The 25292-nt window shown below is 54.3% G+C and overlaps 2 protein-coding genes across 2 annotated transcripts in view; both read left to right on the plus strand.

The window, feature by feature from the left end:
- The window catches only part of LOC147647176 (serine/threonine-protein kinase pim-1-like), a 90580-nt gene that overhangs the window by 23783 nt on the left and 41505 nt on the right, over nt 1-25292 (plus strand). The window contains exons 3-6 of the mRNA XM_086872424.1: nt 9978-10344; nt 10994-11170; nt 11427-11574; nt 11764-11980. Coding sequence (XP_086728550.1) covers nt 9978-10344; nt 10994-11170; nt 11427-11533 — 651 coding nt within the window. The 3' untranslated portion in view covers nt 11534-11574; nt 11764-11980. The remainder of the gene's footprint in view (nt 1-9977; nt 10345-10993; nt 11171-11426; nt 11575-11763; nt 11981-25292) is intronic.
- LOC147647177 (uncharacterized) overlaps nt 20286-25292 on the plus strand; it is a 66515-nt gene continuing 61508 nt past the window's right edge. The window contains exon 1 of the mRNA XM_086872425.1: nt 20286-20616. Coding sequence (XP_086728551.1) covers nt 20286-20616 — 331 coding nt within the window. The remainder of the gene's footprint in view (nt 20617-25292) is intronic.

The following is a 25292-nucleotide window of genomic DNA, read 5'->3' on the forward strand; positions in this document are numbered from 1 at the left end:
GGAGGTCCCACCTCATCATCCACGAGCGCATCCACACAGGGGAGAGGCCCTACGAGTGTCTCCAGTGTGGGAAGAGGTTTCAGACCAGCTTCACTCTCCTCCTGCACCAGCGGATTCACACGGATGAGAGGCCTTTCCGCTGCCCCGACTGTGGGGAGGGCTTCAAGCGAAACTCCACCCTCATCACCCACCGGCGCATCCACACTGGGGAGAGGCCCTACAAGTGTGGGGAATGTGGGAAGAGCTTCTCAGACAAATCTAGCTTGGCCAGACACCAACGGAGGCACCAGTAAGGGAAGCCCTGTAAATGCCCCAAGTGCAGGAAGAGCTTTGTGCATTGCTCCAGTTTCATCCCCCCTTGGAGGACCGACGTTGGGCAGAGACCTGGTGATCCATGTTCCCTGTGATCCATACTGGGAAGACACCTGTACCTTTTCCTGCCTGTGGCAATGACATAATGTGGGATCAAAGAATGTGAGGGTCTGGCCATGCAACAAAAACTGAAAACCACACTCGGCTGACCAGCGCTGCTTCTCTTCCCCCTCCCCCCTCCACCGCGGCCTGGTCGGCCTGGAGAGGGGGGAGGAGGCCGAGACAGAGCCTTGTTACCTCTTCAAATGCCGGAAACCAGAGAGGGCAAGAGAATTCTGTCTGTACTTCTTAAGGGGGTGTTTACAAGTTGAATTCACTTTTTAATGGTCAGATCTGCTGTCAATTCTTGGAAATGACCGATAATTGGTCAGGAGGAAAAACTCCCATCAGCCACCAGCAGCTTCAACTTCCTCTCCCTCCAAGCTGTCTTAAAGGTAAAGCTACCCCATGACACCCTGTCATTATATTCAGTCCCATCTCAGGTCATTGCCAGGAGCAGGAAAAGGACTCTCTCTCTCACCAGAGAAGGGTGTCCTTTCTTGGCAGGAGGAAATACGTGTCCAGGAAGAGTCAGTGGTGTTTTAGTTTTCCCTGTGAATGGTCTTATCCTTTCTGTTACCAAAATTGTTTCTGTGTCTGTTTGTTCCTTATCCCGTTGCTGTTCTCAATAAATTGTTCTTATCCCAGCCTGGGATCTTTGCCTTTTGTGCTTTCCATGGGAGGTGGGAGGGAAGCAAGCAGCAGCGCGGTTTCAGCAGGAGCAGGAAATTGGGGAATGCCATTCCTGAAGCCCAGCCCGGGGAAACCGAGCATCCCAGCTGGTGCCAGGCCTGGTTGCCATGGCAGCAGCCTTGGGAGCGGGTCCCTGGCTGGGGGCTGCAGGAACCTCTTTACTCTGGTGCCCAGGGACAGGAGTGGAGGGAGTGGCTGGAGCTGAGGCGGGCAGGTTTAGGCTGGATGTGAGGAAAAGGTTTTTCCCGCGAGGCTGCTGGGGCACTGAACAGGCTCCCCAGGGAAGGCTCCCAGCTCCAGGGCTGGCTGAGCTCCAGCAGCGTTTGGCCAGCGCTGCCAGGCCCGGGCTGGGATTGTTGGGGTGTCCTGTGCAGGGACAGCAGTTGGACTGGAAGATCCCCATGGCTCCCTCCCAACTCAGCCAATTCTGTGGCTCTGTGATCCCATGAGCCTGGGGATGGGACTGCAAATGGTTGCCATGGCAATGGGCTCTGGCTCCAGGCCTGAGCTGGTATCCATGGCAACCACCCCTGGCATGGGGTCTCCATGGAGCTGCCAAGGGACTGATCATAGCAACAGGGGTTGTGATGGTTGTCATGGAAACAGACCATAACAATGGGGCAGATGTTGCCATGGGAACAGACCACAGCAGGGAGACAGCTCTGGTCAGGAGCAGCTCCTGAGCACAGCCCAGCAGGGCTGGGGCCCTGCCAGGGCAGCTCAGGGACACAGAGAGCAGGCCCAGACAGAGCTGCCAGGGGCTCAGCACTGCCAGGGGCTGTGGGATGTGCCAGAGGGGGCTTTGTCACAGCAGCACCTCTGTGGCTGTGTCCTGGAGCCCCAGAGCAGCTGTGATGTCAGAAAGGGGCTGTGTGACAGTTCCGAGTGGGTTGTGTGAAGTCACAGATGGGGCTGTGACATCACAGAGTTTGTTGTGTGAGGTCACTGAGCAGCTATGGCATCATAGAAGGGATTCTGTGACATCAGTAATCAGGCTGTGACATCATGACATGGCTGTATGATATCATGGACCTGGTTGTGAGGTCAAAGTATGTGCTGTGACATTACAGGGTATCTGACATCACAGAGATGGTTGTGTGACATCACTGATGGGGTTATGACATCACGAAGTTGACTCTGGCATCATAAAGGATGGTGTGAGACCATTGAGCAGAGACTGCCATCATCGAAGGTGGCTCTGTGAAATGACAGACCAGCATGTGACATCACAGAACAGACTGTGACATCACGGGTTGAATTTTTGACATCACAGTCTTCTGTGACATCACAGTACCGCTGTATGGCAACACATGATAACATCCCAGAGTTGGCTCACTTAACAGAGCACAAACTTAACAGGACTTCAGTTATACCTTAACCTTAAATGAAACCTCAAATGTCACAATTTAGCAAAACAACAGCATTTACTGTATTTAACCTAATTTATAACCTATGACTTAGCAAATTTGCAGAGGAATAATACTAAACAGTATTTAAATTAGCTTATCATTTATATTAAACATAACAATGGAGCAAAAGAAGAACACTATGCAGCATTTAACTTAGCTTATACCTCATGACTTACCCTCACTCACAGGCCTGCCTGACTCAGATCTCCAAGGCACTCCAGCCCCTCCCAGAGCAGCATTTCTGCCACATTTGCCAGGGCACAGCACTGGTGTGTGCACACAGACACAAAGAGGCAGTGCAAGGCAGCTGTGAGAAATTCCCCTGCAGGGCAGGGAAATGCTCCCTGCGGATGCTTTGGCATCTCCCCAGCGGGCCAAGGGCTGAGCCTGGAGGAGTGGGGGGATCGGCCCAGGCTCCGTCCTTGTTCGGGGATGCCCCGAGTGCAGCAAACGGGAGAGTTCCCGGCTTACAGAGGCCCCACTCCGAGGGAGGTGGCTGGCCCAGGAGAGCTGCAAGGGGCTCCTTTTGGAGCGCTGTTTGTAGGGCCCCAAGAGAGGGGCTTCAGGCACAGCAATGTTTCATCCTGGCCACACCTGGCATCAACAGCTTTCTTTGCAAGGCTGAGAACAGGGATGTTGTGCCACGCAGGGAACAGGAACAGTTCCCAGGGCTGCTCCTGAAGCAAGCAGGAGCTGCTTGGGCAGCAGCAGTGCCTGGGAGCAGACAGTGTTTCTGATGAGCTGCAGAGGAGCTGAGCCCAGGGGCTGTTGGCCAAGGCCCAGGCCCAAGGAGCATTTCTCAGCTGGCAGGGCAGCCTGAGAAGGGGAGGGGGGAATGCACCAGCACAGGGCCCATGGAACCAAGGGACATCTGTGACACTGTGGGGCACCATGAAATAAACAAAGCATTGTGATACTGAGGGGCCTCATGGAACCAGTGAGACCATTGTGGTCCCCACAGAACCAAGAGAACCATTGGGATACTGTGGGGCCTCGTGAAACCAAGAGGCCTTTGTGACACTGCAGGGCTGCATGGAACCAAAGGTCCAGGGTGACACTGTGGAGCCAGAGGAGACCTTTGTGACACTGCTGACTGCCAAGGTCCATTGTGACATTTCAGGCCTCATGGAACAGAGGAGTCACGTGACATTGAGGGGCCTGTGGGACCACAGAGACCATTGTGACACTGCAAGGCCTCATGGAATCGCTGGCACCATTGTGACACTGCAGGGCCTTGTTGCTATCCTACTCCCCACTGGGACCCCTCTGTCCCACCCCCCGTGGAGCCTGCTCGTCTCTGGGCACAGGCAGCGGAGGGGGTCCTGGAGTGGATACAACACGGACTCAAAGTATCTAGACACAGGAGGCTCAAACTTGCTGGAATAATCCCGGGTTTATTGTCTGTCGTCCATCCGGGGCAAGAGAGAGAGACCGAAATGCTCTGGATCTTATCTCTTATACCAGGGGGCAGGGGTGATTAGGGGATGCAGGGAGGTCACAGCCAATGGGAAGGGGGGGGGGGAAAGAAGGTTTTCAGGTAGGGACTAACATTACACAAACCAGAGGTGAGTTTTACCCTTGGGAGGTACCAAGATTTTTAGATGCACTACAACACTCCCACAAAATCTTTTCAATATCCTACAAAATTCAAGAAAAATCCCACCAAATTCCAGAAAAATCCCACACAATTCATTAAATGTTCTGAAAACCCCAGCAAATTCCAGAAACATCCCACCAAATCTCCAAAAAATTCCACAAAATCTAAGAAAAATCCCTCACAATTCTTCGTCTCCTCAAAATACCTCAAAACACCTCAAAATTCCACAACAATACAAAAAAATCCCACCAAATTTTAGAAACATCCCACCAAATCTCCACAAATTTCCACAAAATCTAAGAAAAATACTTCAAAATTCTTCATGTCTCCTCAAAATCCCACAAAATACCACAATATTGCAAAAAAATCCCACAAAATTCCCATCACATCCCACCAAATCTAGACAAATTTCCACAAAATCTAAGAAAAATCCAACCAAATTCTTCATGTCTCCTCAAAATCCCTCAAAATTCCACAAAACTCCCACAAAATCTTCTCAATATCCTGCAAAATCTAAGAAAAATCCAACCAAATTGCAGAAAAGTCCTACACAATTCCCTAAATTTGCTGAAAACCCCAACAAATTCAAGTCATATCCCACAAAATCTCCACAAATTTCCACAAAATGTAAGAAAAACCCCTCAAAATTCTTCAAGTCTCTTCAAAAACCCACAACATTCCAGAAAAAAAACCACAAAATTGCAGAAATCTTCTCAAAATCCTACCAAATTCCAGAAACATCTCAAAAAATCCCCTGAATATGCAAAAAAAATCTAAGAAACATCCCCCTAAAATTTCCACAAATTTCCACAAAATTCCACATAATTGCAGAAATCTTCTCAAAATGCCAACAAATTCCAGAAACATCCCACCAAATCCCCACAAATTTCCACAAAATTCAAGAAAATACGTCAAAATTCTTCATGTCTTCTCAAAATCCCTCAAAATTCCACAAATCTCCCACAAAATCTCCTCAATAGCCTACAAAATTCAAGAAAAATCCCACCAAATTGCAGAAAAATCCCAAACAATTCCCTAAATTTTCTGAAAACCCCAACAAATTCCAGTCACATCCCACAAAATCTCCACTAATTTCCACAAAATCTAAGAAAAAATCCCTCACAATTCTTCAAGTCTCCTCAAAATCTCACAACATTCCAGAGAAAAAACCACAAAATTGCAGAAATCCTCTCAAAATCCTACCAAATTCCAGAAACATCTCAAAAAATCCCCTGAATATCCCAAAAAATCCCCTAAAATTTCCACAAAATTCCACAAAATTGCAGAAATCTTCTCAAAACCCCAAGAAGTTCCAGTCACATCCCACCAAATCCTCACACATTTCCACAAAATCTAAGAAAATACCAAAAAATTCTTCATGTCTCCTCAAAATCCCACAACATTCCAGAAAAAAATACCACAACATTGCAGAAATCTTCCCAAACCCCCACCAATTTCCAGAAACATCTCAAAAAATCCCCTGAATATCCCAAAAATCTAAGAAACATCCCCCTAAAATTTCCACAAATTTCCACAAAATTCCAGAAATGTTCTCAAAACCCCAACAAATTCCAGTCACATCCCACCAAATCCCCACACGTTTCCACAAAATCTAAGAAAATACCTCAAAATTCTTCATGTCTCCTCAAAATCCCACAACATTCCACAAAACTCCCCCAAAATCTTCTCATTTTCTTATGAAGTTCAAGAAAAATCCCACCAAATTCCAGAAAAATCCCACACAATTCATTAAATGTTCTGAAAACCCCAGCAAATTCCAGAAACATCCCACCAAATCTCCAAAAAATTCCACAAAATCTAAGAAAAATCCCTCAAAATTTTTCATGTCTCTACAAAATCCCACCAAATTTCAGAAAAATACCACACAATTCTATAAATGTTCTGAAAACCCTACCAAATTCCAGTAACATCCCACAAAATATCTACAAATTTCCATAAAATCTAAGAAAAATCCCTCAAAGTTTTTCATGTCTCTTCAAAATCTCTCAAATCACCACAAAACTCCCACATTATTTAAATATTTGCAAAATCCCAGAAAACTAAAAAAAATCAGGAAATTGCAAAAACAAAAACCCTGAAATCATCCCAAAACCCTAACAAATTCCAGAAACATCTCACAAAATCTACTGAATATCCTACAAAATTTTTAAAAATTGCAAATAAATCTCACAAAATTCAAGAAATCTTCTCAAAACCCCACCGAATTCCACAAACATCACACCAAATCCCCACAAAATCCCACAAAATTTTAGAGAATACCTCAAAATTTTTCATGTATCCTCAAAATCCCACAAAATCGCACAAAAATCCCACAAAATTATTTAAACTATTGGAAAATCCCATAAAACTCAAAAAAAATCTCAGGAAATTGCAAAAACAAAACCAAAAATCACTAAATCTTCCCAAAACCCTAACAAATTCCAGAAACGTCCCACCAAATCTTCACGAAATTCCAGAACAGCTAAGAAAAACACGTCAGAAATCTTCAAGTCTCCACAAAATCTTTCAAAATTCAAGAAATATCCCACAAAATTGCAGAAATCTTCTCAAAATCCCACCAAATTCCAGAAACATCCCACAAAATCCCCACAAAATTCCACAAAATTTAAAAAAAATCCCACAAAATTCTTCAAGTCTTTTCAAAAACCTACAAAATTCCAGAAAATTTCATATTACAAAAAAAATCCCATACAATTCCAAGAACATCCCACCAAATCTCCACAAAATTCCACAAAATCTAAGAAAAATCAATCAAAACCCTTCAAGTCTACTCAAAATGCCAAAAAATTCAAGAAAAAAAAAACCAAAACACTGAGAAATCTTCTCAAAACCCAACCAAATTCCAGAAGCATCTCAGAAAAACTCCTGAATATCCCACAAAATTCAAGAAAAATCTTACAAAATTCCAGAAAAATCTTACAAAATTGCAGAAATCTTCTCAAAACCCCACCAAATTCTAGAAACACCCCACAAAATCTCCTCAAATTTCCACTAAATTCCACAAAAATTCCATAAAATTTCCAGAAAAATCCCACAAAATTGTTTAAATTTTCTCAAAATCTCACAAAATTGCAGAAAAGTCCCACTAAATTACTTAATCTACATCTGTTTTGGCAATTGTAGATCCCGGCTGCTCTTGCCCCTCTTCTGCTTGCCACCTGAATTTTAGCAGTACAGCTGCAATTACCTCTTTCAATCAGTGCTACCCACTGTGCTTTTATCACGGGGAACTCAGGATTTTTGTTTCAGGCATCATGATCAGTAGAGATCAAAATGCTCCCAAGTCCCTGAGCACAAAATCAAGGAGAATGAAAGCCACACAGGTCACATTTGCAGTGCTCGAACACAGCCCTGTTGCTGCTGCTGCTGCTGAAATAGAATCAACTGACAGAGGCCATCACAGAAATTGCCCCTGCAGTGGCAAATCAAATGAAAAAATCCTCCAGGAGAAAGAAAAACCAGAACTTCCCAACTCGCTTCATTGTTTCTTCTGAGCAGCAGAAGAAAAAGGAACAGGGCACCTTTCAGGCAGCTCCACAAGCTCAGGGTTCTCATTTCCTGGGGAATCTGAGATGCAATTGGCCTTGTTAAAAGGATAAAAGCAAAGGGAATGAATTGGGAATTATTAGGAAAAAATGACCCTTCTTACACACAAAGTTCACCAAGTCATTCCCTGCATTTCTCCTTTTCACATTCTTTCTCTCATCCACTGACAGGTCCAGCTTATCATGTTCTGCTGCTTATCATCAACTGATTGTGCTCTTGATTTCTCCCACTGCAAGAGATGTAGAATCATCTCAACTGAACACAGAAACAAACTCCCTCTGTCAGCCCATCTTCATGTTCCAGATCACTTTCCAGATGTCCATGGGGCTGTTGGAATGATGAGCTCTCCACTGCTGGCTGCAGGCTCTGGAGATTCTTTCTCCACATTCAGCCAGGCTTGTATTCCCCAACAATTCCTGGTAGCCCATCATGTTTTCTTTGGGTAGAAGAGGAACAATGAAAACCTCACCAATGGCACAACTCCCCTGTCCACGAGGAAAAGAAAGAACAAGTTGTCAAGTTCTTCAAACATTTGTCCTGCTTTGCTGCAAGAGTTGTGCTGCACTCACAGTGTGGGGAGCCAAGAGAAGCTGCAGCTGGGGGCACATCTTGTGACAGGAGCTGCGCCTTGTTCTCCAGGACAGGTTTTTGGAAAGAACAGACGGGACTGGGGAGAAGATTCTGGGAAAATTGAAACAGCTTTTTTAAGAAATGAGAATAAAATCCAAAGAAACGAACAATATGTTTTTTTCTATTTTTCTCTATTTATTTTTATGTTCCCCTTTTCCATCTTGCACTGTTTGTCCATCCCATTCATTCCAAATGGATCTCACCTCTAAGATCTGAGACTTGGCAAGTTTTAGACACTGTAAAATACCCTGAGCTATAGCCAGTTTGCCTTGCCCTGTTTTCCTTGGAAAGCAATGCTGGAGACACAAGTGCAGTGCTCGGCTCAGGTACAAATTCTGCATTCAGGGAATGTGCTCAGACGGTGTCTGAGCCTCAGCAGGGACAAGGCACAGCAGCAGCCAAGGGCATTGCTGTGCCCCTGTGCAGGAGTCCAGACTCTGGCTCTTGGCTCAGCAGGGCAAAGTTCCCGTGTTTGGCCAGGCTCAGGGGCTGCCCGGGGAGCGCGGGGCTCGGGGCGGGGCCGAGCGGGCAACGGACAAACGGACACGGGGACAAACGGCCCCGGTGCTTCAGTTGCAGCGGCAGCGGCGGCAGCAGCAGCAGCGAAAGCAGCGACAGCAGCGAAAGCAGCAAATTTATCAATTCTCTCTCTCTCTTCTCCCTCTCCCACTGTCCCGCATCTTCTCCCGGTCTCCCTTTTCCTGTGTCCCCTCCTCTTCCAGGTTCCCTCTCCCCGTGCCCACCTGGGCCATGCCCCCAGCCCGCCCCCGGCCCCGGCCCCGGCCCCATCCCCGTTCCCGTCCCCGGCCGTCCCTCCGCGGTCTCGCCTCCGCCCAGCTCTGGCTGTGCTGGCGCTGGCGCTGCTGGGCGGGCATCAGTGCCTGGGGCTGGGGCGGCATTGCCGCCCTTTGGCTCCGCCTGGCCCGACCCCGGCCCCGGCCCCGGCCCCGGCCCCGGCCCCGGCCCCGGCCCCGGCCCCGGCCCCGGCCCCGGCCCCGGCTCCTCCCGGGGCCCGCGGAGGACACAGGCGGTGCGGCCGCTGCCGCCGCCTCCGCTGCGGCTTCCCCGGCCCGAGCTCCGCCGCTGTCGCGTTCCAATGAGGGAACGCCTGCGGGTGCCCGGCCCGGGGAGCTCGGGGAGCGCTCGGGGGCCGTTCCTGGCCCCGGGCCGAGCACTGACGGCCGCGTCTCTTCCCCAGGGAAGGCGCAGCAGGCCCTGCAGCAGCGCTACCGAGTGGGGTCACTGCTGGGGCGCGGCGGCTTTGGCAGAGTTTTTGCGGCCACTCGGCTCTCGGACGGACTCCCGGTGAGCAGAGGGGCCGGCGGCGGGCGGAGGAGGAGGAGGGGGCGGAGGAGGAGGATGGGGCTGGACACGGTGGGCGGTGAGCTGAATCCGCTGTTCCCTTTGGCTTGCAGGTGGCCATCAAAAAGGTGCCACGGAACCGCGTCCGGCACTGGGGCGAGCTGGTGAGTGAGCGGGGCCAGCGGCAGAAGCCGGGCCGTGCCGGGCGGGGATGAGCCGGGGCCCGGCAGGGTGGGAGCCGCCAGGACACCTGCAGGGAGAGCGGGCGTGGGGCCAGCGGAGGGCACAGAGCATCCCGGGCTGGCTGAGGGCTTCCCGAGCCCTGGCACGGCCTCAGCCCCACTGACGGCACCGTGCTCCTCCCGCAGCCCGACGGCACCAGCGCACCCCTGGAGATAGTGCTGCTGGACAAGGTGTCCACAGGCTTCCCCGGTGTGGTGCAGCTGCTGGAATGGTTTCAGCTCCCCAACACCATCGTGATGGTGCTGGAGCGCCCGGAGCGGTGTCAGGACCTGCGACGTTTCATTCGGGCACGGAGGTTCCTGTCCGAGGAAGAGGCGCGGGAGCTGTTCCAGCAGGTGCTGGCGGCCGTGCGGCACTGCACCAGCTGCGGGGTCCTGCACCGAGATATCAAACCTGAGAACGTCTTGGTAGACCTGGACACCGGCCAGGCAAAACTGATTGACTTCGGCTGTGGCACCTACCTGCAGGACACAGCCTACACTCAATTTGCAGGTGAGCCCACACAGGGGTGGTGATCCTGGTCCTGGCATCTCCTGGCCCAACATCTCCTGGTCCAACCTGGGTGTGGCAGGAGGGATTCTCCCTTTTGCTGCCAGTCCCAGGACTGATTCTTCAGCCAAGTTGCTTTTGAGCAGAGCTGGGTGAGGACCCATCTTCCATCCCTGCTGGCAGCCTTTGCCTGCCACTCTGCCCAGGACTGGGGCTGGGGATGGGGCAGCCAGCCTGACAAAATCCCCATGGGTGGGGGTAGCAGAGACAGGGTGGCAGGACCTGTGCACCTGCTGGTTTGGTGTGCAGGTGAGAATGGGCTTGGACTGCTCTGCTCACCTGGTTTGCCTTGGTTCAAGATACATTTTGGGCAATGCCAGCAGGGAGGATGTGGGTGTGGTTTTTCCCCAGCACTGAGTGGGTATTTCCCTTTGTGTGTCATGGTCGGGCCTTGCCAGGGTTTCTGCTGCTCTCTTCCAGCACCAGTGGCTTCTTTTCCAACCCCAGGTTTGTACCCAAGTCCCAGGTGCTGGCGAGAGGGCAGCAGGTCACCCCGTGTGCCACTGGGGCAGCCCCCACATGCCCAGGGATGCTGGGGCCAGGCTCTGGGAGCAGCAGCATCCCCCTGATGAGCTCCATCCATATTCCATAGGAACACCGTCATACAGCCCCCCGGAATGGAACGACTTCGGCTGGTACCATGGCGAGGCAGCGACCGTCTGGTCCCTGGGCATCCTGCTGCACGAGATGGTCTGCGGGGAGCACCCTTTCAGGAGGGGCAGGAACATCAGATGGGGCCAGCTCCCGCTGCCACAACGGCTCTCCCAAGGTGGATCCTCATCTCTGGGCACGGGGGGAACACCAGTGTTGGGAGACAGCAGCGGGCTCATGAGCATCCCGCTCTGGCAGCTGCTGAGGAGGTGGCACATGTCCTGCTCTCCTGCTCTCCTTCAAAACAAAGAATTGATGGGAAAGTTTAGGCCCAGCTCTGAGCACATCCAGCGTGGCCTGGGCATGGGAATAGTGGGGCAAAGCCAACAGGAGCCTTCTCCAACTGACCAGTGGTTTGTGGTTTCTCTCTCCAGACTGCCAGATTCTGATCAGGTGGTGTTTATCCCTGAGCTCCTTGGACAGGCCCTCATTAGAAGACCTGTCCTGTGATCCCTGGATGCAGGATATTCATCAGCCCTAGAAGAAGGGAGAGAGCCACAGGCACAGTGATGCAGGGACCTGGTAAGTTACAGCTCCACACATGCCCTGGCAATCAGCAGCAAAGAAACCCAGGCTTTTTTGTCCTGCCTGTGTCACTGCACTGGGGTCATGGAATGGGAACACACAGCCCTTGTGCTGGAGCTGAGCTGCTCTGCCCAGCACTGGTGGGCACCATCTGAGCTGGTTTTGCTTGTCCTGCTTCACTGACAGCCGGGCCCTGGGCAGAACCCTGACAGCCTGGTGTCACCCCAGGGAAGAAGGAGCCCCTGGAGAAGCTGTACCAGGTGGGGCTGCTGCTGCTGCTGGAGACAAGGAGGACAGCAGCAAGGATGACAACCTCTTCCTCCACCTGGCCAGTGGGAGCTGGCGATGATGGACTTTGATTCTGGCACCTTCTTCAAAGCCAGGCTCCACAGTGAATTTTCAGGTAAGTCCAGACCCAGGGGGATGCTCCCAGATTTGTGCATTGGCCGGGAACCAAAGGTTTCCCCTTTGCTGGGGCAGATGCAACTGATTCCTCAGTGGCTGCCCAGCTGGTTTTTGGCAGGGCTGGGGACGTAGGCTGGGGTGGTGACGAAATGGGAGTGGGATCCTGGCCCTGCCAACAGCCCCCAGCACCCACCGTGCCCCGGGCTGGGGCTGGGGCAGCCAGCCCGACACAAACAAACCCCCATGGCAGGAGCACAGGTGGGACTCCAGAACCTGAGCACGGCTGCTTTGCTGTGCAGGCAAGGAAGGGCTTGGGCTGCTCCACTCCCCTGCTTTGCTTTGGGATCACCGTGATTTTGGGGGACAGTGCAGGGAGGAAGGGAGAAAGCATGGGCTTCCCTCACCCATGGGTGGGTTTTTCCCCAGAATGTAGGGGTTGGGCCTTCCTCAAACTCCTGACAGAGATAAGATTTTTTACCATTTTTTCGTGTATTCCCCTTCTTGTCTGTGACCTATTTTCATTAATTTGTTGTTTGTTTTTCTAAAGGAAGCGTTCCAGGTGGGGTCCAGTCTGGATCAGGAAGTGCTTGGGACCAGCTGTGGCATGGATGGGCCGTGCCCTTGGAGAAGACTGAGGACATCGTTTGGGACCAGCTTTTCTTGTGGCAGCGGATGGTGTGAGGTGGGTCCTCATCTCCTTGGCATGGCTGGGACAAGAGCTTTTGGGAGATGGCAGCGGGCACAGGAGCATCCCGCTCTGGGCAGCTGCTGAGGGGCTGGATCTGCCGTGGCTGGCTGCAGGCTGGGCACATGTCCTGCCCTCCTGCTCTGCTCCCCAAGGCAGCAGTGATGGGCAGCTTTGGGCCCAGCTCTGAGCACGGCCAGCATGGCCTGGGCACCGCGGCTGGCTGGGACAAGGGGACAGGAGCCTTCAGCTGACGGGCGGTTTCTGCTTTCTCTCCTTGCAGCCGGGCTCTGCGGATGCTGAGGCTGCTCTGGGCTCTGCCAGGGCTCTGCTGGGCTCAGCACCGGGCCGGGATCAGCCAAAGAAGAAACGCTGTGACCTGCAGCAGAGACTTGAGCATTTTGGCAATGCAGCTCAAGTCTGCAGAGTGTCCACCTCCAAGGGAAAACATGACACCTCCCAAAAATTAAACTTGTTCCATAACTTCTGAAATGAAATCCATCTGGGATGACCCCAAATGACATTTTTCATCTTGCTCAAGCTGTAGCTCAGCCCTTCTCTGAACAGTTCTCTCCCCCACCTGCCTTTTACTTCACAACTGCTCCATCCTTTCCCCCAGTGAGTTCCCAGCCCATCACAGTCTCCATCACACTGCAGCCTTCCTTCATGCCCCTCACCACGAGGAAGGCCAAGCCCCAGTCTCAGGGACTGTTGGGGGTTAGGTGTCTTTCTTTTTTATTTCTGGCTTGCCCATAGGATTTTTACCCATTAGTTTGGGGAAAAACCTAACTGTGGGTACTTGGTGGGTGCTTGAAAAAAGACAAAGAGTTTGGCCGGGACCAAGGAGGGAAGGGGGGCAGGAAAAAAAGGAGGGTGGCGACAGTTTGGTGGGCTTTCTTCAGTTTTGGAGAAGGACACTTCGGGCGCAGAGTTGTTGTGGTGGGGAGAAGGGAATTTCACCATCATCCAGACGGAGCTGCTGCTGCTTCTCCTTCTCCCCTCTTTGTTGGGGGGCTGGCAGTCTCCTCTTCCCCCTGTGACTTGGGGGATGCTCTGGGCTACATCCATCACTTATTTTAGGTTGCCAGGTATTTATCTCCCTTCAGTTTGGGGGGCCCGGGGATTGTCTCCATCCTCCTCCAGTTTTGAGGGACCTGGGAGAAGTCTCTGTCTCCCACCGATTTGGGGGGACTGGTGCAGGCTCCACCCCCCTCTGATTTTGAGGGACAACCTGGAGGAAAGGCACCAAAATCTTGACAAAGGCTGAAGAGAACACTCTGATTACCCCTTTTGCTAAGAGGTTCCCTTAGCTGAAGTTGCTAACCAGGACAAAAGTTCCAGGCCCGCAGTGGGTTTTGGGTTGTTTTATTTCCTGGGCCCTCAGTCCTGCGTGGGACACGGGAACTGGGTGCTGCAGAGGCTGCACCAAGGCATCAGAAATGGCCACCCAACACCCAAGGGTGGTAGAAGATCTGCTCCAGCACCGGCCGGTCCATGGGGTGCTTGGACAAACACCAGCGGATCAGATGTTGGCACTCTGGGGAGAGAAGGCAGAAAGCGGCGCTCACTTGCAGAAGGCTCCTGCCCAGCTGCTCCCGGCGCCTGCAGAAGCCGGGCCACGCTGCGTGTGCTGGGAGCTGCCCTTGGCGGGAGAGCGGCACGGCAGGACAAGCGTCCCCTCCTTCAGCCAAGCGTGCCACACCCAGCCTGCCACGGGCCACCTGCTGCAGCCGGCCCTTGAGGGCACATGGACGTCCCGTGCAGCTGCGGGAGGGCTGGGCTGGGCTGTGCGGTGCCACCTGCCAAAGCCTGCCTTCTTCAGGCCACGTACCAACCTGGAGAGACCTCCTGCGGGAAGAAGAGCTGCCCCAACACGGTGTCACGCTCGTTCTCGAAGGGCAGGAACCCGCACACCCTCTCCAACAGCCGGCTGAATGCCGCACCCTGTGGCCCAAGAGGGAATGGGGCCATGCAGTGCCTGGCACTGGGAGCAGGGCCCGCGCTCTGGGCTCACCGGCAAACTGTGTGAAGGCCCGCTCCTGGAGGAAGGTGCCGCAACCGCAGTCCATCAGCTTCAGATCGCCAGTCTCTGGGTTGACGAGGAGGTTCTCTGGCTTGATGTCCCGGTGCAGGACGACGCAGGCGATGCAGTGTCACACAGACTCCAGCACCTGCCAGAAAAGCCAGCGTGCCGCCTCCTCGCTCAGGAACTCTTGCTCCTGCAGGACATGCAAGAGATCCCGAGATTGCTCTGGACACTTCATCACCAGCACGAAGCTGTCAGGCAGCTGGAGCCAGTTGAGGAACTGGATGATTCTGCGGCAGCCAAAGCACACCTTTTCCATCAGCACGATCTCCAGTGGAACACAGGTGCCATCGGGCTGTGAGGAGGAGACAATGCCTCCATCACAGGACCTGATGCTGCCAGGAACCCCCCAAGTGTCCGCATGTGCAGCAGCCCCAGCCAGCGCCGGCCACCTTGCTCTGACCTGCTTCTAGGCTGCTCTCAGAAGCCCTGGCCTGGCCTACGAATGCCCCTCCAGAGCCCCATGGCAGCCTCAGACAGCTCCTCAGGTCTCACCTGCTGGTACGGAAGCCTTGTTGGTATTTGGTGGCTGTATGGGAGCAGCTTCCTGGAGATGGAGGAAACTCCCTGTTCCCTTGGGAATTGTCTCCTCCACCAGGCACGGGCTGTTGCCAGCTGGCACATCCAGCACCGTCACCTGGGAGCTGTGGTCCTGCAGCTGCTGGCTCCAGGACACTTGCTGCTCCTCCACCTGCTCCTGAGATGGCTCCCCTGGATCGGGCTGGGCTCCCACTTGGACCTGTGGGCTTTCCCTGGCCATGTCAGTGCTCAGGGATGCGCCCATGTTGTTGAAGTCCAAGGGTCCAAGGAAGCTGGGAGACCTGTCCCTGGGCTCTGCACCTTCTGCAGGCTGACAGGTCTGGCTGAGCCTCTCCGAGGGATGGAGGCTGTCAGAGATAGCGGAGGCTCCTGGCACCATGGACGTTCTCTGACAGCCTGAGCTTCTTGCACGGATGGCGGGTCTTCTCTGCTGTGCCATCCTTGCAAGGCTTGAGGCTCTCCCACCGATGTCCAATCTTGCTGGGAGCAGCCTCCTGAAGGGATGGCGGCTTCTGGAGAAGCTGGGCGAGCCACAGCAGGGCAGGTGGCCTCACCTCATCAGCTTCTCCAGTTCTTTCCACGCCTGCCACATCCCAAAGTAGAGCAACACAGATGTCCCATTGTGTGCCCAGTTCCGGATCATCACTTCCTGCAGCTCTTGGGCCACTGCCATGCAGGGACCGCAGCTGCTGGAGCTCTCCAGAGGGCTTGCGGGGGCACCTGGCTGCCAGTGAGGGGTCACCCGAAGCCTGGAGAACCTGGGAGCCGCAGGGGCTGCTCGGTTCCTCCATGGGCCTCTGGGCCTAACCCTGGAGCGCTTCCTCGTCTGCCGCCTCCGTGGTTGCCAGTGGCCACCGGCCCAGCAGACAGCCACAGCGGCCAGCAGCAGGACAAGGGCAGCCATCAGGACGCCACCGTCACCCATGGCTACGGCACGTCCCATGGCGACTGCACTGGCAGCTGTGGGGGCTGGCCCGGTTTATATAGGGCTGGCGTGGTGATGTCACAGTGCTGTGGCCAGGCCAGCTGTGTGACATCACAGCCCTGCATCACCCCAGCGCTCAGCCCCTTTATGATATCACGGCCCCACCCAATTCAGGGATCACAGCCCTGGCTCATCCCTGAAGATGAACATGGCCTGGAAAAGCCTGGAAATCAGAACCGGAGCTCAGCCCCTTGCAATGAATCCTCCCCAGGAGCAAGTGGCAGCACATCAGGAAGAGTGCTGCTGCCACCTGTGTCAAGCCCTGGCTCCCAGGACGCTGCAGCGGCACCAACTTCAAACAACCAGTACCCTGTGCCAGAGAAGATCCCCCAGAGACAAAGGTAGGAGAAGTTCCTCTGTCTCTGGGGAGCTCTCCTGAAATGGCTGGTGAGGACTGCAAGAGTTTTCTCATAGCAGCTCACCAACTTCTGCAGAGCCTCCGCTCTATAAATCCAGATATTCCAAAGAGCGCTCATGCTTGTCCCACTGCTCTGGTTTCGACTGCCATGGGGTTCCTCTCTTCCCAAGAGCTGGCACGTGCTAGGTTTGGATTCAAGATGGGAATGCTGTGGTTCAGTCTGGGGTGGTTTGGTTTCTGCTGAGCAGGGCTTGCCCTCTTCAAGGACTTTGCAGTGTCCCTTGGTACAATGCATGTTTTCCTCTGGGAAGGGAGGGGTGAGTGTTGAAGACAGAGGCAATAAATGCATTAGAAAACCTGCACTGTGTCTGTGTCCGTGTTTGTCAGGGGACCATCCACATCCTGGAAGGGGATGATGTAATTTCTATTTTTTAATTTTTTTTATTAATGTATTAACAAGTCAATTTTTATTGTGCCTCACATTTTTGGCCACCTTCGTCTCCAGCTGAGCTTTCAGTGCACCAAATTTCTTGCTGCAGTGGCAAGAAGCATCTCTGTACTCTTCTCCTGACCTTCATTCCTTGTCCTCTACCCATCCCATCCCACCCCAGGGAGCAGGGACCGTCCTGGGGCAGATCCAGGAGGATATCCAGGACCATCCTGACCAGGGATGGGTGCCAATGAGATCCAGGAGGGTTCAGTGTCCAGCTCTAAGTCCTGGGACACCCTGTGCCGTGCTCCCAACAGCCCCGATTTTCAGGAAGGAGCCACAGCAGCCTCCCTGCCATCGATGGATTTTCTTCCAGGAATTCACTGTGGAGCTTGTTTCTGTTTTCCTGCTCTTTCTGAGCTCCTGTCAACATGGCATGGAGCTGGAAGAGGTGGAGAGGAGAAACGTCAGGAAGGAGAAGACAGAAGGAAATTGCTGGGGAAAAGGGAGACACACACCCCTAACGGTGGCTGCAGAAAGCTCCACACACTCCAGCCTGCCCCAAAACCAGGGAAGCCCTGGCTAAAATCCAGGAGAAACACTGCTGAGGATCCAAGGAATCCGAGCCATGATCTGTGTGGAGAGTGTCCCTGACAGGAGGAACCTGAATGGAACCGAGTGAGGCTGGGGCAGGAGGGTCAGAGCGAGCAGAGAAGGGGGGCCCATCAACATCCTAATTTACTGCTCCAGAGAAAGAAAAATTCCCAGCTTTAATTCCAAGGAGGATAATTTAATATCTCCTTGGCACCTGCAGATCTATGACTTGAATCCAGTCATGAGTTTCCTTCAGGTCTCCACCCTTGGGACCAGTTAAACAGATAGTGGGGTTAAACTCTTTCCCACTTGTTAAATCTGGATCCTCCTGTTCCATGAGAAACTTTTAATTGTGTCCCTCAGAGAATCCTTCTGGAGCAGAAATCCCAGTGTGAAATGAACGGGGACAGGGAGTGTTGGGTGAAGAACAGACTAATGTGATATGGGAATGTGTCTCGCTGGGGATCCAAGCCAGCTGAATTTCACCCAGAAAAAAAAGAGGGATTAAGTTCAAGCCTTGGGAAGCATTTGTTTAAGTTATGGCAAAGAGAAAGGGCTTATGGCAGTTAATATGTTAATCATCTCACCCCTTATAAGATTATGTATCTAGAATGTTCCCGGTTCTCTCCCCTGATTGGTTGTTATTTGTTGCAGTATTTTGCATATTTCTAACCCCAGTTTGTGGTTGGACCCATGCCCTCAGTCTCTGCCCTCAGACCTACCCTGTATATTTCTGTGTCTGCCCGTAGTCCTGGTCTTTGCAGTTTGTCCCTATACTGTGCACGGTTTATGGGCGTTGTGCTTATTTTATTTCTCATTAAAGTGTTAATTTTAGGCAGACACAAACTCCATCATACCCTTTCATTTTATTTGCACCTCAATTCCCTGAAGTCAGAGAACCCTAAAGTTTTAAAGGTACTGGTTTTCAATGGGATAACATCCATTTAATTCCCAGAAAGAGGCACAGAATTAGATTTGAATCCAAGTTCAGATTCAGCATGGGAATGTAGGGGACAGCACACCGATGGTTTCCATGTTGCTGAGCAGGGCTTGTCCTGTCCATGGACTTTGCAATCCCCAACTGGACAATCCATGTCCCATGCTCAGCCAGCAAGGAGATGACATCATCACCGTTCCCCTCCTCATCCTCGTGTCCTATTTAGACAAGAATCTTCCTTCTCCTCTGCTCCAGAGGGTGCTCGAGTGCCCACAGGGAGCCCTTTCCTCGCTCCCGTGGAACTGGTGAGGGCTGGGGTGACGCAGGGCCATGATGTCACAAAGGGGTTGAGCTCTGGTGTGATGCAGGGCCATGATGTCACACAGCTGTCCTGGCCACAGCACTGTGACATCACCACGCCAGCCCTATATAAACCAGGCCAGCCCCCGCAGCTGCCAGTGCAGTCACCATGGGACGTGCCATAGCCATGGGTGACGGTGGCGTCCTGATGCCTGCCCTTGTCCTGCTGCTGGCCGCTGTGGCTGTCTGCTGGGCCGGTGGCCACTGGCAACCACGGAGGCGGCAGACGAGGAAGCGCTCCAGGGTTAGGCCCAGAGGCCCATGGAGGAACCGAGCAGCCCCTGAGGCTCCCAGGTTCTCCAGGCCTCGGGCCACCCCTCGCCGGCGGCCAGGTGCTCCCGCAAGCCCTCTGGAGAGCTCCAGCAGCTGCGGTCCCTGCATGGCAGTGGCCCAAGAGCTGCAGGAAGTGATGATCCGGCACTGGGCACGCAATGGGACATCTGTGCCGCTCTTCTTTGGGATGTGGCTGGCGTTGTGGAAAGAACTGGAGAAGCTGATGAGGTGAGGCCACCTGCCCTGCTGTGGCTCGCCCAGCTTCTCCAGAAGCCGCCATCCCTTCAGGAGGCTGCTCCCAGCAAGATTGGACATCGGTGGGAGAGCCTCAAGCCTTGCAAGGATGGCACAGCAGAGAAGACCCGCCATCCGTGCAAGAAGCTCAGGTGGTCAGAGAACGTCCATGGTGCCAGGAGCCTCCGCTATCTCTGACAGCCTCCATCGCTCAGAGAGGCTCAGCCAGACCTGTCAGCCTGCAGAAGGTGCAGAGCCCAGGGACAGGTCTCCCAGCTCCCTTGGACCTTGACAACATGGGCGCATCCCTGACCACTGACATGGCCAGGGAAAGCCCACAGGTCCAAGTGGAAACCCAGCCCGATCCAGGGGAGCCGTCTCAGGAGCAGGGGGAGGAGCAGCAAGTGTCCTGGAGCCAGCAGCTGCAGGACCACAGCTCCCAGGTGACGGTGCTGGATGTGCCAGCTGGCAACAGCCCGTGCCTGGTGGAGGAGACAATTCCCAAGGGAACAGGGAGTTTCCTCCATCTCCAGGAAGCTGCTCCCATACAGCCACCAAATACCAACAAGGCTTCTGTACCAGCAGGTGAGACCTGAGGAGCTGTCTGAGGCTGCCATGGGGCTCTGGAGGGGCATTCCCAGGCCAGGCCAGGGCTTCTGAGAGCAGCCTAGAAGCAGGTCAGAGCAAGGTGGCCGGCGCTGGCTGGGGCTGCTGCACATGCGGACACTTGGGGGGTTCCTGGCAGCATCAGGTCCTGTGATGGAGGCATTGTCTCCTCCTCACAGCCCGATGGCACCTGTGTTCCACTGGAGATCGTGCTGATGGAAAAGGTGTGCTTTGGCTGCCACAGAATCATCCAGCTCCTTGACTGGTTCCAGCTGCCTGACAGCTTCATGCTGGTGATGGAGCATCCGGAGCAATCTTGGGATCTCTTGCACGTCCTGCAGGAGCAAGAGTTCCTGAGCGAGGAGGCGGCACGCTGGCTTTTCTGGCAGGTGCTGGAGGCGGTGTGGCACTGCACCGCCTGCGGTGTCCTGCACCGGGACATCAAGCCAGAGAACCTCCTCGTCAACCCGGAGACTGGTGAGATGAAGCTGATGGACTGCGGTTGCGGCACCTTCCTCCAGGAGCGGGCCTGCACACAGTTTGCCGGTGAGCCCAGATCGCAGGCCCTGCTCCCAGTGCCAGGCACTGCACGGCCCCATTCCCTCTTGGGCCACAGGGTGCGGCATTCAGCCGGCTGTTGGAGAGGGTGTGCGGGTTCCTGCCCTTCGAGAACGAGCGTGACATCGTGTTGGGGCAGCTCTTCTTCCCGCAGGAGGTCTCTCCAGGTTGGTACACGGCCTGAAGCAGGCAGGCTTTGGCAGGTGGCACCGCGCAGCCCAGCCCAGCCCTCCCGCAGCTGCGCGGGACGTCCATGTGCCCTCAAGGGCCGGCTGCAGCAGGTGGCCCGTGGCAGGCTGGGTGTGGCACGCTTGGCTGAAGGAGGGGACGCTTGTCCTGCCGTGCCGCTCTCCCGCCAAGGGCAGCTCCCAGCACACGCAGCGTGGCCCGGCTTCTGCAGGCGCCGGGAGCAGCTGGGCAGGAGCCTTCTGCAAGTGAGCGCCGCTTTCTGCCTTCTCTCCCCAGAGTGCCAACATCTGATCCGCTGGTGTTTGTCCAAGCACCCCATGGACCGGCCGGTGCTGGAGCAGATCTTCTACCACCCTTGGGTGCTGGGTGGCCATTTCTGATGCCTTGGTGCAGCCTCTGCAGCACCCAGTTCCCGTGTCCCACGCAGGACTGAGGGCCCAGGAAATAAAACAACCCAAAACCCACTGCGGGCCTGGAACTTTTGTCCTGGTTAGCAACTTCAGCTAAGGGAACCTCTTAGCAAAAGGGGTAATCAGAGCGTTCCCCTCAGACTTTGTCAAGCTTTTGGTGCCTTTCCTCCAGGTTGTCCCTCAAAATCAGAGGGGGGTGGAGCCTGCACCAGTCCCCCCAAATCGGTGGGAGGCAGAGACTTCTCCTAGGCCCCTCAAAACTGGAGGAGGATGGAGACTATCCCCATGCCCCCCAAACTGAAGGGAGATAAATACCTGGCAACCCAAAGTAAGAGATGGATGTAGCCCAGAGCATCCCCCAAGTCACAGGGGGAAGAGGAGACTGCCAGCCCCCCCAAAGAGGAGGGGAATTGTGCCTGTGCCAGCCCCACAAATTGCAAGGGGACAGAGAACACCCCTGGCCTGGCAGAGGGCAAAGAGCGGCCGGGGGCTGCCAGGATGGTGACAACACTGGCACCCCCCAAATCAGAGAGGGACTAAGAGCCCGCACAGGCTTCCCAGAAGCAGAAAGGGGGCAGCAAATATCCCCTGTCCCCCTAAGTTGGAGGGGCACAGACACAAAAGGCCCCACAAAAAGAGCATGAGGAACCAAGAGCACTGCTGGCCCCACAAGGGTAAGGAGGATGGAGAAACTCCCCATCTGTCTTTGTTTTGGAGGACAGGTGTCTGCTAGGGAGGGCAGGGGCCTCCCCTGGAATGAAAACGTAGACCCCCTCCCTCTATATTATTATAATTCTGAAATCAAGGGGCTTTCAGGCAGAGATCTGAGGATAGGAATAACAGTTCTTTATTAGAATTTATAACCAGGCAAACAAACAACAATAACTACAGCATTAACAGGAAAACAGAACCAGGGGCTCCGTGACAGCTTTCTCGGCTGAGACGAGAAGGGATGGAGGAGAGGCTTTGTTTCACAAACCCCCTCGGGCGGGCAGTCCCGGTGCTCCTGCAGGGCTCTGAGGAACACTCAGCTGGAACAGCAGGGATGAGCTGAGATCCTGGGCCGGTGGCTGAGGTGGATCAGCAGCTCCGCGGCGGTGCCTGGCACTGCCACACGTCCCGGCAGGACAGGGGGTGCGAGGCCACCAACAAAGAGGGGAGAAGGAGAAGCAGCAGCAGCTCCGTGTGAGTGATGGCGAAATTCCCTTCTCCCCACCGCAGCAGCTCTGCACCCAACGTGTCCTTCTCCGAAGCTGAAGAAAGCCCCCCAAACTGTCCCCGCTCTCCTCTTTTCCTGCCCCCCTTCCCTCCCTGGGCCCAGCCAAACTCTTTGTCTTTTGTCAATCACCCAGCAATTACCCACAGTTAGGCTGTCCCCACAACTAATGGGTAAAAATTCCACAGGCAATCCGGAATTAAAAAAAAAAAAGACACCTAACCACAAACACCTGCCCCTGGCAATGACCTGAGATGGGATTGAATATAACAAAAGGGCCATGGCCAGACCCTCATGTTCTTTGATCCCACATCATGTCATTGCCATAGGCAGGAAAAGGTACAGGTGTCTCCCCAGCATGGATCACAGGGAACATGGATCACCAGGTCTCTGCCAAACTTGAATTTTCCAAGGGGGGATGAAGCTGGAGCAGTGCACAAAGCTCTTTCTGTACTTTGGGGCATTTGCAGAGCTTCCCTTACTGGTGCTGCCGTTGGTGTTGGGTCAAGCTAGATCTCCAGGTGAAGCTCTTCCCACACAGGGGACACTCGTAGGGTGTCTCCCCAGTGTGGAGGCGTTTGTGGATGTTGAGGCTGGAGCTGCGGCTGAAGCTCTTCCCACATTCCCCACACTCAAAGGGCCTCTCCCCAGTGTGGATGCGCCGGTGGGTGATGAGGTGGGAGTTGTGCTTGAAGCCCTTCCTGCAGTCGGGGCAGCGGAAGGGCTTCTCATCCGTGTGAATCCGCTGGTGCTCGAGGAGATGGGAGCTGGTCTGAAACCTCTTCCCACACTCGGGACACTCATAGGGCCTCTCCCCAGTGTGGATCATCTGGTGGATGGTCAGATGGGACCTCCGGCTGAAGGTCATCCCACATTTCTCACACTCATAGGGCTGTTCCCCGGTGTGGATCCTCTGGTGGCAGATCAGGCTGGAGTTCCGGCTGAAGCTCTTCCCACATTCCCCACACTCATAGGGCCTCTCCCCAGTGTGGATGCGCCGGTGGGTGATGAGGGTGTAGTTCTGCTTGAAGCCCTCCCCACAGTCAGGGCAGCGGAAGGGCCTCTCATCTCTGTGAATCCGCTGGTGCCTGAGGAGAGTGGAGCTCCTCTGAAACCTCTTCCCACACTCAGGACACTCGTAGGGCCTCTCCCCAGTGTGGATGCGCTGGTGGATGATGAGTTGGGAGCTCCAGCTGAAGCCCTTCCCACATTCCCCACACTCGTAGGCCCATTCCCCAGTGTGGATCATCTGGTGACAGATCAGGCTGTTGCTCTGGCTGAAGCTCTTCCCACACTCCAAGCACTTGTAGGGCTTCTCCCCATCCTGAAGCTGCTCATGGACCACCAGCTCAGAGCCCCGGCTGGATCTCCGGCCGCCTTCCCGGCACAGGGTGGGTCTTTCCTCCTCAGAGCACCCTAGGCAGGGTTTGGAGCCCCTCCTCCTGCGGGATCTCTGGGGATTTTCCTCCCCATTGGATTCCTGTGCCTTGGAGCTGCTCAGAACGGCCTCTTCCATGAGCTTCTCCTGTGGGGATTTGTCCTCCCTGGTCTCCATCCTCAGCTCCTTGTCTGGGGGAGGAAGGACAAGGAGAGGATGGGATTTGCCTCCGTGCCAGAGGGAAGGGGAAGGAGATCCCCCCAGTGCGTCCCCGGCAGGACGGCATCGGCAGCGGGGTTGTCCTGCAGCCGGGAGCCAGGCTGGGCTGGGAGATGGAGCAGGAGAGAGGGGGAAAGGGGCACTGACTTCCTCCTCACCTGCCTGGGTGTCCTGGGGCATCTTCCTCTTCTCCACAGCCTCCTCCTCCATCCAGCCAAGGTTTGGGAATGGGAAATCCTGGTTTGAGGAAATACAAGGGATGAGGACATTGAGTTTGCAGGTCCCTCTGTCCAAGCTCATCTCTAGAAGTCACCGGACATCTGGGGTCCATAAAACCTCCAAAAAACACCAAGATTCAGCTCTGAAAATGCCTCCCAGGAGTTCCCCATCTCTAGTCTCCCCTGTCTTCAAGGAGAGAAGGTTCAAGGGTTCCCGCCTGTCCCAGCTGCTGGGAGTCACGCTTGTACTGGGGACAACCTGTCTGCTCAGTCCCTACCATCCCCAGGTTGCTGGGAGTGCCAGGAATCCAAAAAGTTCCCCCTGTTTCCATTTCCCCACTTAGGGATGGTGAGACCCCCCAATGTCCCCCCAAGTAGGATTTTCCACTCAGCTTTGGAGTTCCACATTCTCCAAACATTCCCCCCCCGCAAAATAAACCCAACCCAGGGACCCCCCCAGGATATCCGGGCAAAGCTCCCACTCCCCCATCACCTGTGGGATGGTGGGTGATGATCCCACAGGAGGGGGCTATGAATTCAAGGAGTGCTCAACCTTATGGTTCCTTCTCCTTTCCCTGATCCTCCTTTGTCCCTCCTCTTTCTCCCTCTCCTCCCCTTCCATCCTTCCTCCTCCTCTTCCTCCCTAACCCCACCTCCTTCTCCTACTTCCATCCCTTCTCTCTCTCCTTCTTCCATCCCTCCTTCTCCTCCCCCAGGAGCAGTGACACCCTCGGTGCCCCATTCCCAAACCCCTCACAGCCCACGGCAGGAGCGGGGATGGAGCCGGGACAGGTCGGGATGGGCAGCGCGGGGCTCTCCGCTGCTCCCACCCGCTGGGGACGGGGGGAACCCGGCCCGGGGAAAAGGAGAGGGAAACTGGGAAAACTGGGGGCTGCAGATCCAACCTGGGGCTGGCTGGGGACCCTGGCTGGGGACTGCCAGCCCTTGGGGCTCCTCTGGGGAGATGTGGGACCGGGGAACACAGAGAGGGCTGGGGGATCCCAGGAGTGGCAGCACTGGCAGAGACTGGTTTA

This window comes from Cyanistes caeruleus, unplaced genomic scaffold, assembly GCF_971803275.1.
Source record: "Cyanistes caeruleus unplaced genomic scaffold, bCyaCae1.hap1.1 HAP1_SCAFFOLD_65, whole genome shotgun sequence".
In the NCBI taxonomy this organism is placed as follows: domain Eukaryota; kingdom Metazoa; phylum Chordata; class Aves; order Passeriformes; family Paridae; genus Cyanistes; species Cyanistes caeruleus.